The sequence below is a fragment of the Wyeomyia smithii genome, chromosome 2 (assembly GCF_029784165.1).
Source record: "Wyeomyia smithii strain HCP4-BCI-WySm-NY-G18 chromosome 2, ASM2978416v1, whole genome shotgun sequence".
NCBI lineage: Eukaryota > Metazoa > Arthropoda > Insecta > Diptera > Culicidae > Wyeomyia > Wyeomyia smithii.
The window spans coordinates 251,666,477-251,683,659 of record NC_073695.1 but is presented as its reverse complement, the minus strand read 5'-3'; the positions used below and the strand labels follow the sequence as shown (position 1 = coordinate 251,683,659).

The 17,183-nt window shown below is 40.7% G+C and overlaps 1 protein-coding gene across 3 annotated transcripts in view; it reads right to left on the bottom strand.

Annotated features, from left to right (window-relative positions):
* Nucleotides 1-17,183, bottom strand: part of LOC129723412 (neuroligin-4, X-linked-like) — a 591,759-nt gene that overhangs the window by 121,014 nt on the left and 453,562 nt on the right. For all 3 annotated transcript variants that reach the window (XM_055677612.1, XM_055677613.1, XM_055677614.1), the window contains 3 exons: nt 7,797-7,991; nt 7,348-7,733; nt 7,032-7,177 (listed from right to left, as the gene is read on the bottom strand). In XM_055677612.1, coding sequence (XP_055533587.1) covers nt 7,032-7,177; nt 7,348-7,733; nt 7,797-7,991 — 727 coding nt within the window. The remainder of the gene's footprint in view (nt 1-7,031; nt 7,178-7,347; nt 7,734-7,796; nt 7,992-17,183) is intronic.

The following is a 17,183-nucleotide window of genomic DNA, read 5'->3' as shown; positions in this document are numbered from 1 at the left end:
GTGAGTAATCGGACTCGTTCGTGACGTTAGATGGTTTGAAGCAGGGTGACGGGCTGTCGAACTTATTGTTCAACATCGCATTGGAAGGTGCTTTACGGAGGGCTGGTATGCAAAAAAACGGCACCATCATTACGAAGTCGCACATGCTTCTCGGTTTTGCGGACCATATCGACATCATTGGTATCAACCGTAGAGCTGTGGAAGAGGCCTTCGGACCTCTCAGGAGGGAAGCTGCGAGATTAGGGCTTGTCATAAACTTTGCCAAAACGAAATACATGGTGGCTGGCAGAGTGCGTGGTAGTCCGTCGGAGGTTGGTGCTGCGGTGGTGCTAGATGGGGAAACATTTGAAGTAGTCGACGAATTTATTTACCTGAGAACATTAGTGACATGTGACAACGAGGTTAGCCGTGAGATAAAGAGGCGGATAGCAGCCGCAAACAGGGTCTTTTACGGACTACGTAACCAGCTAAAGTCTGCAGTCTGCAAATCCGTACTAAACTTGCACTCTATAAAACACTGATTTTTCCGGTGGCTCTATATATACCGAGGGACATGGCGACGTATTCTGAATTCGGCACTGGATCGATAATCGGTCTGTCGCCTTAAAAGTAAGTAAGTAAAGTATTTTTTTGGCATTTTTCCCTAATAATCGACTAGTTTAATTCCTTTTTTGCTTGTTTTCCAATAATTCAGCTCGTTTGTTTAGCTTCTTCTTTTCTATTGCAGATTATTTCTCAACTATTTTATTTTTGTATTCCTACATCTTCTCTTTTCCCGTCTCATAGATAACATATATATCTTTTGCCCATATTTCCTCATTTTTCGTTCATACTGTTTAGTATAAACACCCTTGATTTATTCTTTTTTAAATAATTTTTCTCCGTTTTAAAGCTGTCTCATATCATTTTAAGATTTTCTTCTTATACATTATATTCAGTTATTTCTCTCATACGCCTTTCATTAATTGTTCCATTATTTTTCCGCTGTTGTTAATAACATTTGCTCGTCTATTTAATCTTTTATTCATCTTTGTTTTTTTATTTTCTTTTTTTTTACTTACATTTGAATTCAATTCTTCAAATTTTTTATGTTTTCTTCAGTCATTTCTCATTCCGTGCAGTAAACAGGAAATTACTATCTATTCTCATTTGTGTCACTAACGAAGTGAGTTTTGACGAGTCTCTTTGATTCATTTACAGCAAAGAAAATGAAAATAAAAGAGTATGTATTAAAACAAAGTTCAACAATCACTGAAATTGTAGCTTCGATTCATTTTGTTCATTTCACCTTCAAAGTTCCATTTTGTGCTTTGTTTTCAAATTTATCCAATTTATTCTAACCTTCACTTTCCTTTTCTAATTCTAAATTGGCAACACTGCTTTTCGAATCTCACAAGCTAATTTTAGTGATTCAAAAAAGACTACAGAATCACGAAGTGAACATTAATCCTCTGCTGCTGAAGATAGAAACAGTGCTCAGGCAGAACACAGTTTAAAAGTGAACTTTTCGTTACTTCCAAAATTGTACTTTCTGCATCGGGAATAACAATCAAAAGAAACGTCAAGTGGTAAAAACGAGGTTCATGTAGAGGCTTGTATGAAAGCTTGTATGCATGGCTGAGTGGACAACTGGTGCTGCTGTTTTCGCTGTTAGAGGAGAAACAATGAAAATAAAAATCGCACTGATTAGCGATAATTTTTTCGGGTTTTGACGTAGTATTACGTCCTATGGCAACATATATACTGCCGTTGCACAGTGGTTCGCCCAAAGGGCAAAAATGAAAAAAAAGTTTTTTTGTTTTCTGGTTATCATTGATTTAATGGATCATTTATGAACCTGATAATGAAGGAAAGCTGTTTTTGTTGGCCAATTTATGAACAGTTTACTTTTAACCACGAGATAAGTGAAGTTGTTCGACAATTGCAAAATCAGCTTGAGCAGACGTGTTTTTTTACATTGTGTACATATTCGCTGTAGAATTTTCTTCATAAGCCTTCAGAAAACAGGTATGTTTCGCTATTGCGGTGTTGTTTGGATAGGTATGTGCTAAACTGAAATCATAATTAATCGTGAGAGGAAACGTAGTAATAAAGTCAGAGAGCTTCACTCATACTTAAATTCATGTAAAATTTTAAATGTGTTCCGTGCGAGGTACTGTCACCAAATTACCACCAAACGAAAGATTTAGGACTTAAAAAAGATTTTCTAAAGGTTCCAGCTGCAAATATTTGCATCTAAGTAGATGGCAAGCGGCTAAAGATGGCTACTTTTTTGTTTGAATTTTATAGTTTTTACATAGTTTCTTATAAGGGCTGTGGTACATTCAGCTCAAATTAACAAATTTGTTTTTAAACATTGATAGAGCTTTGATATTTGGTGTTGAAATACGGGAGGTTCCTGAGAAAATATCAAATTTGTTTGAAGTTGTTCCAGAAGAATAACGTATAAGAGGAAAAATAAAACTTTGATCGATTTGAGGGTTCATTTAACGAAACCAGATTGTGCTTGAATTTTGCATAAGGACTTTTTTCGAGGAGACAAAACTTTTGAAAGCTGCCGTATTTTAAAATTCAACGGTCAAACTTTTTCCTATATTCGATTGGCACCCTATTATGCATGCATAATAAAGGCAATGCCAGCAAATTGAAACAAGTTGGATGATGGCTGTCCCAGAAAAGTTTGTTATAGTCGAAAAACACCTAATTCTGTCGATTTCAGTAGTTTTCATGAGCAATTCTGTACAATAATGATTTATGACCGCCTTTGCCATACAATTCGAACCACTGTGCATTCCAAGCACAGTTGTCCCAACGTGCATAAGGCTTGTGTAGAACATGGGACAACCATGCTTGAAATGGCAGTGTAGGGGTAAACATAAAGAAAAACGAAAACATCAAGAGCGGCTCGTACATTTTCCACTTTCAAAAATTTCAAACACAATCAGTTTTACCTATTTTCTTCATTTTTATAGCAATTGATTGGAAAATCATCTGTGCACCATCTCAAATGGCAATTGTATTGCAGCCTTGATAAAACGCCGATATCGTTCTCTGATTGGTCGCTTAATGCTTTCTTTCCCTAACACGGTCGACAGTTTTATATACTTAGTTAATCGAGAATGCCCTATCCGGGCTTAATAAGAGCCTGCTTAGGTTCAACTTAAGGCAGTGCCGTTGAGTCACTGGCCTCTTATTAAATAAGAATTAGGGATGTAACGGATATCCGCATCCGCATCCGCAAATGCGGAACATCCGCATGAAAATTGACATCCGCATCAACATCTGCATCCGTAATCACATATCCGCATCCGCATCCGCATCCGCATCATACCATGCGGGTATTGAAAAAAAAATATCGCTTCATAAAATATTGCAGAAAAATTTTCCTTGATGTATTTACTGCTCGCCCAAATAACTTTTGCACTGGGGAGGGGCATGGTTATGTGAAAAAAGCAAAATATAACACAAGGGATGTTACGGATATCCGCATCCACATCCGCAAATGCGGAACATCCGCATCCGCATCCGCATGAAAATTTACATTCGCATCAGCATCTGCATCCGTAATTACATATCCGCATCCGCATCCGCATCTGCAGATGTCTGAAAAATCACATCCGTAACATCCCTGATAAGAATCACATAATCAACTTCCTTCTTAACATCCCAAGCTACGCTAAAGATGTCCGCGGCCAGCGATAATGACTATCAGGCCTACTTCAGTTTATATTGGTTCATATGTTACGTTGTTCCTCAAGTAATCTGAGTGGAATATAGTCATCAGTCTGCAATCTTCAAAATATACCGTGCTAACGCTACGCAACACTACACTATATAAGAGCCTATATCTGCTGAACCCAATCAGTTTACTAGTGGATGGTCCTGACTAAGTAGCAAGAAAAGCGACTAAGTAGCAACAGTAGCGACAGCGATAGCGGATACCAGTAGAGGACAGCAGCAGCGGTATAGGCGGTCACTGTTGAGAGAGGTTGATTAACTGCGAACTGGATTGACCATTAGCAAGCAGAGCTGTAGCAGGCGGCGATTTCAAATATCTCACGGCCTTTCATAACGGACGGGCTAATAGAGTAAATAGCACCTTCCACGGCGCTAGATTTTGGATCTCCCTTCTATGCGGGAAGCACCGTCGACATACAAGTATGTTCTCTGTTTTGTGAAAACGGTCATAAAATGGTCAAACAAAAATGTTACACACATTCAATCTATTTTTTTTTTGAATAAAAAATCAATGTTACTCTGTCAAATTCAATTCGTATAGAATAAAGCTATTGACTCAGCTTTCTTTTTGGAGAATGCGAATTGTCGGATCGTTCTTTCGATTCTTTCCATTGTCCCAGTGACATTTTATACAGCTTTCTTGGTCACTTTGTTCGCCGCAGAACGCCAATTAGCTTTGAACTCCATCTTACGTTGACAACTACCCTCGTGTCTTCTTGAGGTGTCGCTTAATAATAGCCCAATATTTTCTATAAAGCGGAGCTCTGCTGTGTTTAGAGGATTCATTTCCTTTGGCACCACCTGGACGTAGGTCGCGGAATTGCACTCCATGGCATTTTTCCGCAACGATAAGATGCCAAATCCAGACCAAATAGAACGGAACAACTGTGTTGCTTGAGGAAAGGCAACAGAAGGTTTTTCAGGTACTTCTGCATGAAAATTTCCTGGTTGATGGAACCTTTTGCGTTGAGAATGCTGCTCTTCAAACCACAAAAACAGATGGCCTGCCACACGAGATATTTATTAGCAAACTTCGACTGCTTAATGTGTTTGAACATCTCTGTCACCTTCCTCTTCCAGTTGCCGTATATTATTCTTGTCCGGGAAGCTGTTTAAAATCTGCCTTGACGTAAGTTTTATCATCCTGTACCACGCAATCTAACATCGTCAGCATCCTCACGTACAGATTCGGCGATCGTTATCTATCGGACTTGTTTTGCTTATCGTCACGATTTGTAGACACCACTTTTTTGTAAGTCGACAGTCTGGTTCGTTTACAGCAGTGATGGCATGAACTCGTGCAAAGTTGAACTGATTACACTTTTTCAGATTTGAATCCAACTTGAATCTGCTTCCTCTCGATAGTTTGAGTTTTTTTGCACCGCACACTCTGATCGATTGAGTTTCAATGCGTGCAATGCATGCAGTGCACGATGTATCCTACGATGCAGGCGATGATGTGACGCGATGAGTTTTGTTTTCAGATCGAATTTATGCTTTCGTAAGACAATGCAACAAACTGTTGCAGCAGACGCGGTGCGAATTTCATCGCAATTCGATTTTTTGCAATTGTTGTTATGCAGTATTCAAACTCAAATCCAACTCAAGTGTAATGCACTGTTAGTAGGGTTTACGTGCAAACCGAAAATAAATGTGCAAGCAAATTTTAAAACTCACTTGGATACGAGTGCAAAGTCACACTGCCTACTCTGGTTTAAGGGCTATTCCCACTGCTTCCGTTCCGGGACCGGGCCGGGACCGGGCCGTGGCTGTTCCTCGTGTCGTCCGGGCTCGTTTGAGATTGATTGCATGCGTTCTTATGAACGCATTCACACCGACGCGCCGTGCCCAGACCGGGGCAGCGTTGAGTTGCCGTCGTGCTGCCGCAGTGCGAGAGAAAAACTATCGTTGCCGACGATACTTTGTGTTGGCCGGAGAGTGCACGGAAGGCACTCAGGTGGATGCGTGTATGTTGTAGTGACATATTTCGCGCGGAGTGAGCTGCGGTATGAAAAAAAGAGAAAGACGTTCTTTCACATACACACATCAACATTTCTCAGCCAGAGCGCAGCGCAGGCACGGTTCAAGCACGGCGCAGTGTGAATGCATGAAAAGTCCCGGACGAGCCCGGTCCCGGCCCGGTCCCGGAACGGAAGCAGTGGGAATAGCCCTTTACAGTTGCAGACGACACTGCTTGCTACATATCGAAAGGAAGGCTTGGGATTCCGCTCGAAACTGCTCTTCATTTGTTTTATCGTTTATGCGGCCTTCGGATTTCGATTTCCCCTTAATCCTGGCAGTCGACAAACGTCCTTCAACACTTTTATCACGTAGGTGATGCTTGATTAGGACACATTCAACAGTTTTGCAAACTTGGCGTGCGAGTAGTTGCATTTTCGCCTACTTCTCCGCATATAATTTTCATTCCTTCATCTGCTTTTGTTATTATTCATATACTGCCGTTTCAAGAATAGTTGTCCCAGCGTGCATAAGGTTTGTGAGAACATGGAACTATTATGATTGGAACGGCAGTATATGGTATCTAAAAACTATCTTCTAAAAATTTCCAAATTTAATTATTTAATTTTCCTTTATCATGTCAATTCAATTTTTTTTGTTCTTTTTCATTTTTCATTTTTTTACACTTTAATTTATTCTCTGTTCTTGTTGTTACTTGTAGCTGTTTATTTAATTTCTTTTTATATGTCATGTTAATGCTGATTTGTTATGATAACACTGTCGGCTTTCGATTTTATATAACGCACTCTTACTTTTACGCTAATAGGTCTGAAAACGTATACTTCAATATATATGTTTTAAATTTTTCAAAAATTTCCTATGTGTATTACATTTCAATTTTCCTATGTGTAATATTAAAAATTTTTGAAATTTGTTTCACTTATCATTTTAAAGATCTTTATTTTGCTTTTCAATATTATCAGAGCTTTCACATTGCGAGTATTACAAGGTTTGTAATTATTGTATGTTGTTAACAACCTTACAACACGTAATTCAATTTCTTAAATAAACACTGAAAAACGAATGGGAAACACCGCCCCAGCTAAGAAAACTCGACATATCGACGTAGAATTATTTATTTCAACTCCACCGTCGAAAACGCGGAACGAAAGACATCAATACTTCGAAACGATGATTCATTGCCGGTGGCGTTTGTTGATTCCCGAAATGTCTGCCTGTCGAAGCGGTCGCATCAAACATGTCCCGAAAATATCCCCACCTCTTCCCCTATTACTGCTACTACTGTTAGTTCAACATATTCCCGTTTCAAGTACCTGATATTGATTGGATGCTGAATCGGCTTGTCCCAGTCCGTGTACTCGTTTCGCACGGCCGAAAAAATCTCGTTCAGGTGGAAGGTGAATGCGTTCCTGATGTACGTTCGCAGCAGTCGATTGCGCTGTTCCTCTTCCAGGCCGTACTGTTGTGTTGTTTTTTTGTTGATGTTGTTGGTTCGTGACAAATGGGAATCAAAAGTTGAAAGAAAACAATAAATATGTAACATCGGAGTTGTTTTTCTCGGTAAGACTTTTAACGTCTAGCTGGAAGGTGAAGTAATTGATTGCCTTATTTGATTAGTATTCTACGTACCTGGATGTCAGAGGCGCTGAAATCGTTGTAACTTTCGGTCGTGGTCATACCGAGCATGAGTTCACTGGTAATGAAACCCTCCCCCGAATGTTCCATGGCGAATTCCGGATCCAGTGAGTCTTCCAATGGAAGGAATGGCCCCCACGATGGCATGAACCGAACCGTCGTCAGTTTTACGCCCATCAGAGCTTCCAGCGGTTTGTCTCGCAGACACTCGGTGATGTCATCGGTGGAGGGCTTACGAGCCGGTTTACCCGGCGGGGGTTCCACCAGTAGATGGCATGCCATCTGGTGAGACACTTCTAGCCGGATCGCGTCTGGATCCGGAATCAGTGCCCACGGGCTAAGGGCGGTTCCGCTCAGCAAAATCGCCCGATTGATTAGTCCTGCGAGAATGGATGAAATGTAAGTCGCGGCACGGCATAGTTACAACGTAATGTAGAAAACACCTTTTCCGGACTTTGAGATGAGAACCATGTTAGCCAGCGCTGCTCCCGTGTCATGACCGACCAGCGTGACCCGTTTGGGATCACCGCCAAACGCAGCAATATTGTCCCGGACCCATTGCAGGGCAAGGATTATATCCATTAAACCTAGATTGCCACCAGATCCCGGTGATGGTGAGGCACGAGTTTTGAGAAAACCTGTGGAGTAAAAGAAGACAGAGAATGGCAATTTTTAATTTTCGCTTTGGAATTCACATAGAAAGTTAATTTGGTAAAGATGCAGAAGAGAGATTTCACGCTTATTCAAATAGGTCACTTATATTCTTCATCGAATTTTGTTACTTGAAATGTGTCGAAAGTATAATGTTTCGATAGAAACAAAGTGAAAAATGCATTTTTATCATTTCATTATCTCCCATAATCTGATCCTATGATTGACCTTCCAAGAGACTGCCGACAATTCTGTATAGTGTACCAGCACGAAACAGATGTGCATCTGAGGAACTGCGGCTGTCATCGATAACATTGGACTCGCTTCTCCTTTTTCTTAGGCCGATGCCTTGATGAACACGAAACAAACCGTTTCATATATTTTCCAATTGTTGATATTATTCCCCAAACGAGAAAAAAAATGTTTCGCACTACCCCGCTTGCATTATAGCATCGGCCTTACCCTCGTGAATCATAATCACCTGAAAGCCCACTTGAATTTGTGCCTAAGGATTTCGCGCTGCAAAGATTGTCATAAACGACAGCTTGGAAGAACCAACAGACATAGGGAGATGAAAAATAACACCCCGTTTAGCACTGCATGTGTGTGCTGTCGGACTGTTCACCGAAAAAATGGGGAGCAGGAAATATTGTGCAAGAGAATGAAAGCCGATTTAGTATGAACTAAGCTTCCACATAAACACAGTACATTTCAAAAGCCTGGCATAGTACATACAATTGTCGATATCGATTTTTTTTAAGCCAAATGTCTTACAAATGTTTGAAACATCTAGATCCGGTAATATCTCGAAAAAAAATCGAACTTCTGGGACCATTTGATCCACTTAAGACTGTACCAGGAGGCGACAAAGGACCACAGAAGGTCAAGAAGATGCGAAGCAGGGAGACGTTGTCATACTCGAGGCAGACGGGTTCACGTACTCAAAAGTCTTGAAGAAAATGAGAGTCAAAACCCAGATCAAGGGCTTGGGAGCGGAACATCCGTCGATTTCGCACCAGGATGCATAAAACAAGGGTGCTATCTACAAGACGGTAGCCGAGAAGATCCTGAGCAAAAAGTGCAAGTTTGGGCATCAACCTCAAAGGTGGCCCTTCAGCCTCAAAACCTGGATTAAATCACCAAGGAGTGCGATATTGCACAAGCCCTTCAGGAAAAATGCAGTGGGAAAGCCAGGTTGGTCTATCCAAAGAGTTCACCCAGATGATCGAGCACGTCGTGTTATCTATGAAGAAGACTGGCCTAACGCCGTTGGTAGTGTTCAGCTCTTGGACTGTTGATTGGGGAAGTCGCTGTACAAACCAGAGGGGTCAGGTCTTGTTGGAAGCTTTAGCTACGCTCAACCTAAATCTAGCCAACGTTGGGACCAAGTGTACATACAGCAAAAATGGTGTAATGTCAAACATTGCCGGGACGTTTTCCAGCCAAGGACTGATCATGAACAGGAGATGATGATGACTACACCAATAAAGACCACCAGTCGGTCTACACTACAGCTTACGGCTTGAAGCGGCAAATGACGTGTAGAGCCAACACTCCGACCGTCCGCGGGTGCGATGAAGGCGAGCAAGAGGGCCCGTTTCTGTAGGCTGTGCGCGAGTGACATTGCGAACCCGTGGGGTGATACCTACAGGAGCCTGCGGAGCGATAACCGGCAGTGCTGGAGCGTATCATAAAGAGTCCTTGGCCTCCGGCTGCTGAGTCTCATATCCGACGTTGCAGTATCTCATAGAACATCCAATCCGTGAGCGACGGCAGTAGGTTGAGCATACGAATGAGAAATCCATCGTGATCGCCATCTCCCTAAGCCGGATGGAATACCGAACTTGGCCGAAGCAGCCATGCATAAGTGCCTGGATGACTGCTTTTTTCCAGAGAGGTGGAAGCGAAAGAGGCTGGTCTTGTTGCCTGGAGATGGGTTGTCTGCTGAACACTACGGGTAAGGTGCTCGAGAGGATTTTTTGGATTATCTTAATCTGCGTATTGTTTGGTATGATGCTTATCGGCGTCGCCATTAAGAAGGTTGTAGAGCGCTTCGACCAACGTACAAGGGGCAGGCAAGGTACCAGATGATCATCCACAATGACCAGATGACAGCAGGAATGGTCCAATTCCGCAAGAGGTGGATGGACGCACCAACTTTTTCCGGTGGTATTCGCAAATCCTGTTAGACCATGGATACATAAGGCAGTTTCTAGACAGGTTCAGGTACGCAGGGTCCCCCAAGTGTCTGGAGTACGTGGATGCGAAAGAGACTTCTGAGCACGTCTAATTCTTATGCCCTTTTTTTGTGCGTGCCAGAAGCAACACGATGGAAGTGAGCGGCCTGGACGCTACCCCGGACATCCTGCTATGGAGGACGTTCAAAAGCCCGAACAAATGCGGCCGCCTCCCAAATTGTGTCGGAGCTGCAGAAAAGGCATCAGATTGACAAACAAAATGCCAGCGTTAGCTAACTGCCAGTCTCCAGGATAGTTAGCTAAAAGGCATAAAAGAGCTAAGAGGATGCACAAAGCACAACAGCCGCTCCCCGAAGTATTTTCAAACGGTCGTACCGGGGATCATTATGGGCTGGAGACTGGAGGGGTTTTAATTGGTCAAACCTTACACTACCTGGGGTTGGTCTCTCAGGTGTTGGGATAGCAAATTTCCCCTCCACCTGAAATTTAAAAAAAAATACACGAAATGTGCTGCGAAGCTCATACACAACTGTACGGGTCCAAATACACAATTGTTTTTCCTGACGCGTTCCGTAGAAACTAATCTGGTAGATTTTATATCTCGTAAAACGAATGATATTTGTGAAAAAGATCAAGTCGACACAATATATACAAATCTGAGTGCAGCCGTTGATTCTGTTAGTCATATTAGTCTATTGAATAAGTTGGACAAGTTGGATTGTACCACGTGATTTTGTAAATGGTTGGAAACATACCTCGGGTTCATTTAGAATTTGGCCGCATACAATTTCCGAACGTACGAATTTGGTGAAAAAATTTTTTTGTAGAGTTTTTGTTAAACTTCAAGCAAAAAATACACGGAAAATCATTTTTCTGCTGTTCTTAGGAATTCTCGAACGTTTCGTCGATTACCTCCCATCAATTTCTGCACAGTGGCAACACAAACTGTATCGACCATTTTTTTCCACCACTTCGCCATATCAGATGATGTTTTAATGGATTTGCCACAATTCTTCAATTTACGCTTGACTATTGCCCAATATCTTTCGATGGGGCGAAACTGTGGTGAATTAAACCTTTTTTCGATAACGTCAATGTTATTCTGCCTGTACCAATCCAATACATCCCGGGCATAGTGGCAGCTAGCTAGATCGGGCCACAACTTCACGGGGCCTTCGTGTGAACTATTTCCTGAAGACACTTCTCTGTATTACCTTGTCCATTCATGGTTACTCCAGTGATGAAAACTTTTGTATTATTGCCACAGCTAGAGATGGCTTGACAAATCATCAACTTGCGGGTGAATTTATCCGTGAAAACAGATTTGAACCTACCTGGAGCATTTTTTTTTACTTTCGACCCGGGATTTGTCCAAAGTCCATTTTGACGTATGTTTCATCGTCCATCAAAATACAACCGTCAGGTCTTGCTTGTATAGCTTTCTTGCTCTGGTTTTAGCAACCAGGTTCTGTTCCACTTCTACGCTAAGTTTGTTTAGCGCTATCAACCGTCATAGTTTCCCGGTAACGTTTGAGCACGGTATTCACTGTCGATTTCGGTAGTTTGAGAGCCTTGGCGATCATTCCTCTAGACCATATTTGGTTTTCAACGCAGGTGTGCACCATTTTTTCTCGTTTCTCTCGTTCCTTTTTGGATAATTTTCCATCACATGTGCAAATCCTGAAAAAAAATTCACTACTAAGTTAACGAGCCTTCCAGATCAAAACGCTGTCAATAATCCCTCGTCACGACAACCAAAGGCGCTGCAGTTAGTGAAAGGAAACGGCCAAATACTAAGTGGAACAAACCTTAGAGAATTATATACGGGAGCTCGACTGTGACACTAAATTTCGGCTTAGCAGTCTCAATAAAAACAGCGCTGATCTCTATGGGGTCATCGCCAACGTTTCGATCCGGTTGGTTGGGATCTTCATTAGGGCTCGACACTCACTTCACTTATTTATCTACTCTAACACAATCGGATCATTTAATTGTTTTATTGTGCTAATTAGCGGCTGCTATATGGGTTCAGAGAGAGTGAGAATAGAGCGAAATAGATGTTTCAGACGCAGTGCAATTTCCCCCCTTCGAACCTGACTTCCAGGATATTTTCTGTAACTGTACAAGCTGATTAGTGTCGAGCCCTGATGAAGATCCCCACCAATCGGATCGAACGTTGGCGATGACCCCATAGAGATCAGCGCTGTTTTTATTGATACTGCTAAGCCGAAACAAAATCAAACTTAGACAATTATTCGTACAGCTTGGTAACTGCTTTTCTAGTCCATTCGTAACTAGCTCTGGTGTACCTCAGGGCATATCGGACTATTGCTATTCAGTCGGTATATAAACGACGCAGTGATACTACTCAACCGAGGGGGGAGACTGTTTTTTGCGGATGACCTGGAAATCCACCTAGTGATTAGAGAGTTACAGCAACTTCTGAATTTGTTTGGTAGCTAGTGTATGAAAAATTGTTTGTTTCTGAGTAAAGAAAAATGCTATGTCATCAGCTACTATCGAACCAGAGATGTAACCCAATTCGAATACGAAATTTCTGGAGTGAAATTGAATAGAGTAAACCATGTAAAAGATTAAAAGGAATATACTTGACGAGAGTTAACTCCGAAATCATATATTTTGGATACACTATAGATAAGGGTCGTTCCAGTCGTCGTAGGTTCGAGTCTCGGCTCGAGAGAGGCTGTTAGTGTCAGTAGTCCTTTTTATTTCTAAATTGCTGACCAACGAGTATGATGCACCAGATCTTCAGTCGCTGATTGTATTCTACGCACCCACGCGAGCAATGATGCTGTAGGAAAAAATTTATCCAACACAATACACAGCGAAATCGCCTTTAGCTTCGATGATCCGTCAATACAACCGACATTTAGACACATTCGGTCCGATAAATATATGACAATCAATAAACAAATATATGAAATTCTCTCCTACATCCGGCGCCACAGACTGAGGACGTTGCAGGAAACTTTTATTAGCGAACACCAAAGTGGTTTTCGAGGAGGATGATAAACTATGGATAAATTTTGAGAATTAAACATGCATCTGTTTATAGACTTCAGGGCAGCGTACGATTCAGTTAATAGAAATGAGTTATGGCGTATTAAGCTCGAACATGGTTTTCCAACAAAACTAGATAACGGCTGCAAACAGGGTCTACCATCTAAGGTCAAACCCTTGCAAAACTTGTACTTCATAAAATACTAATACTTCCAGGGTCCCTCTATGGCCATGAGGCATGGACGCTGAAAGACGTGGATCAGCAAGATTATGGTGTTTTTGAGCGTAGAATCTTTTTTTTTCGTGTTGGGTATTTTCGTCACTGCGACCAATTTTTGATATTTTGTGACATATTCCCCCTTTTAATTTTGCTAAGTCAGGATAACGTATCACTATTGGAAGTGGTCGTTACAGTCTGGCCAATAGCATTTGTCCAGTCCGGTATTATACTTCGTATGAAGCGCATAACCGTACTGGGATTTGTTCTCCAGATTTCAGAGGGTTTCAGAAGACCTCTCTCGAAGAACTTATATCTTTTGATAAAAATTGCCGGACATCGGCATAACAGATGTTCCGAGGCTTCTTTTTCCATGCCACATACTCGACATATATCATCTTAAATTTTTTTCATATCCTTCAAATGATAACGGCTCGGACAATGCCCTGTTATTAAACCAGTATACGTGCTTAGATCCTTTTTGAAAGATCCAGGATTTTACGAGTCATAGAAACGTTAGGTGTGATGATACGCTTCGACTACCTACCGATGAAGGTGTTTGTCCAGTTGGATCAGAGTTTCTCATGCTGTTAGTTCCATTCTAAGGGAAAAAGCGGATAGACCACAGAAGGGGTCCTATGAACTGATGAAGCGTAGAATCTTGCGTTCCATGCTTGGTGGTAAATGAGAAATGGTGTTTGACGCAGACGCATGAACCATGAAATATATCAGGCATCCGAATCGGTGGATATAGTCAAGCGGATAAAACATGACAGGCTCCAATAGTCAGGGTTTTTAAGGAGAAACAGTTTGCAATGCTGACATCGTAAATATCTCAATTCTACTCATAGTTATTAAAGTTTTTCATAAAAAAGTGCGTTTTTCTTTGGTTTGTCTTTCTTTTTGGGGCAAACATAAAAAATATCTTTTGGTTTCAATTTGAAGGGCACATTTGACTCTATAAATAAAGATATTTTTAAAACTATGTTATTTTTAAATTTGAGTGAATTTAATTTAAAAAATGACAAAAATTTCAATATTTGCATGTATTATGCATATAAAAGCACACAGATTAATTTTTTTGGTATTATTTTCTTAAAACTAGAAGTAATTATTTCTATTTTGATCCTAAAAGATCGAAAATCGATCAACTGGTTCAAAAGTTATGAATTTTTGAAAATAAAATACATCGAATATAGCCGTTTTTTATGGTCCCCCTATTTCGGAGCTAGTTCCCCTAACGACCCAAAAAAAATACAGTTTGATTATTTTCAACATAGATCCATCCCTGCAATTTTGAGCACAATTGAAGAACTTTGCGTGACCAATTCTGAAATAGGGTGACTATTAAAAACGACCTTATTCGATGTATTTTATTTTCAAAAATTCATAACTTTTGAACCAGTTTATCGATTTTCGATCTTTTTGGATGAAGTTAAAGGTAATTACTTCTAGTTTTAAGAAAAAAATACCAAAAAAATAAACCTGTGTGCTTTTATATGTACAATATATGAAAATATTGCAATTTCTGTCATGTTTTTAAATTGAATTTACTCAAATCGAAGAAATAACACATTTTTAAAAATTTCTCAATTTATAGAGTCGAATGTGCCCTTTAAATTGAAACCAAAAGATATTTTTTATGTTTGCCCCAAAAAGAATGCCAAACCAAAGAACAACGCATATATTTTGATTAAAAACATTAATAACCTAGAGTAGATTTCAGAACTATCTCCCAGCTGGTCTCGAGGTACGATGCTGGCCTAACAAGCCAGTCGTCGTATGTTCGAGTCCCGGCTTGGGAGAGACTGTTAGTGTCAGTAGGATCGTAGCGCTAGCCCCGCAATTGTCCTGTACACTTAACAGTCGGCTGCGAAGTCTGTGTATAGTGAAACAGAAGGTCGAATTCCGTTACGGAATGTAGCACCAAGGCTTTGCTTTTTTTAGATTTCAGATATTCACGATGTCAGCATTGTAAACTGTTTCTCTTGAAAAGCCCTAAAAGTCGTTCAAAAACAGTTTCAAGATAAAAATTAACACTAAAAAGTTAGAGCGCAAAATATGTTTTTTCTATGTAAATCGGATGCTTTGTTTTATCCGCTTGACTATATCCACCGATTCGGATGCCTGATATATTTCATGGAAGAAAAAAACTTGCAAATTCACTTAAAATTAACGTAGCTTTAACATTGTAGATCTACTTTTTCGCCTATCTTCAAAGATAAAAAAAGTTATATACTTAACTTCAACGAAAATTCGGGTCACCCTAATTTTTGATAATTTTTCTATAAGCGCTTTAGCATATGTAACAACTTTGTAGAAGAAAGTTTTTCTCTAAAATATTGCTATAGAGCTCTAGACCCAAGTGTCCCCCTAATTATTGTTGCTGGAACATTGTGCACTGGTGAAATTACAAATGAGAGATAACAGAATAAAAGAAATGTTAAAGAAAGATAAAACGATTTTCATCCGCTCCACGATGGAAAGAATAATAATAATCATAATAATAATAAACATTAATGTTGAAATAATAAATAAATAAATATTGATATAAAGACGAAATAATGATAAAATGGTTTTCAAATAACAACGAGAAATCATTATTTTTGTTTCGTCTTTATGTCAATGTTTTTTTTTTCTTCATCTATAGTTTATTTGACACGGCACAAATACAATTCAATGTTTAACGGCGCCAATTATATCTGGTAGCTTACTTTCTAAAGTATCTTAATAACTAAAAGCAAATTTTTTATCCTCGCTGCCGACTACGAGCTGAAACTAAATCTAACTTAAAGCTAGAATGTTTTGCATTAAAAGCACTGATTTGTTGTTTGATGGTTTTCCATCGTCATAGGTAAGCAGCATATTGAATATGTTCCGCTGCTGGGCCAAGATATTACGGACTGGCATATTGGGTTGTCTCCCTCGGGACCTGAGAGTATCGTGCGGGTCTAGTTGCTGTTTCCGGATCCGGGGTCTTAACGTGTTCTTGTCGTTTGGTTGGATGTAGGCGGAAGGGAATAGGATTAAACTTAAACGTATATAAGGGACATGTAGGATAGGTCACGGCTCGCCAAGACATCACGAACAGGAACAGCCGGCTGCCTACCTTCGGCCTGCAGGGAAGCTATTAATCTAGACCTGGCGTCACGGTGTACAGGGCATGACCAAACAACGTGCTCTATGTCGTGATAACCTTCACCACAGGCACAGATACCACTCTCCCCGAGCCCAACACGACGGAGATGCGCGTCAAATCTATAGTGATTGGACATAAGCCGGGACATCACGCAAATGAAATCCCGACCTACATCCAACCCCTTGAACCACGGGTTCGTCGATACCTTGGGGATTATGGAATGTAACCACCTTCCCAGTTCCCCCTTGGTCCAAAAATTTTGCCAACTGATGATCGTATTCTGACGTACAAATGCGAAAAATTCATTAAAGGCAATTGGTCTTTCATAAATATCACCGTTTGTTGCGCCCACCTTAGCCAAAAAGTCCGCTTTCTCATTGCCCGGTATCGAGCAGTGAGAAGGGACCCACGCTAAGGTAATCTGAAATGATTTTTCGGATAAAGCACTCAGATGTTCCCGTATTTTCCCCAGGAAATACGGAGAGTGCTTAACATCTTTCATCGATCGGAGAGCCTCAATGGAACTGAGACTGTCCGTAAAGATGAAATAATGGTCCGTGGGCATTTTTTCGATGATCCCTAGGGTGTACTGAATTGCAGCTAA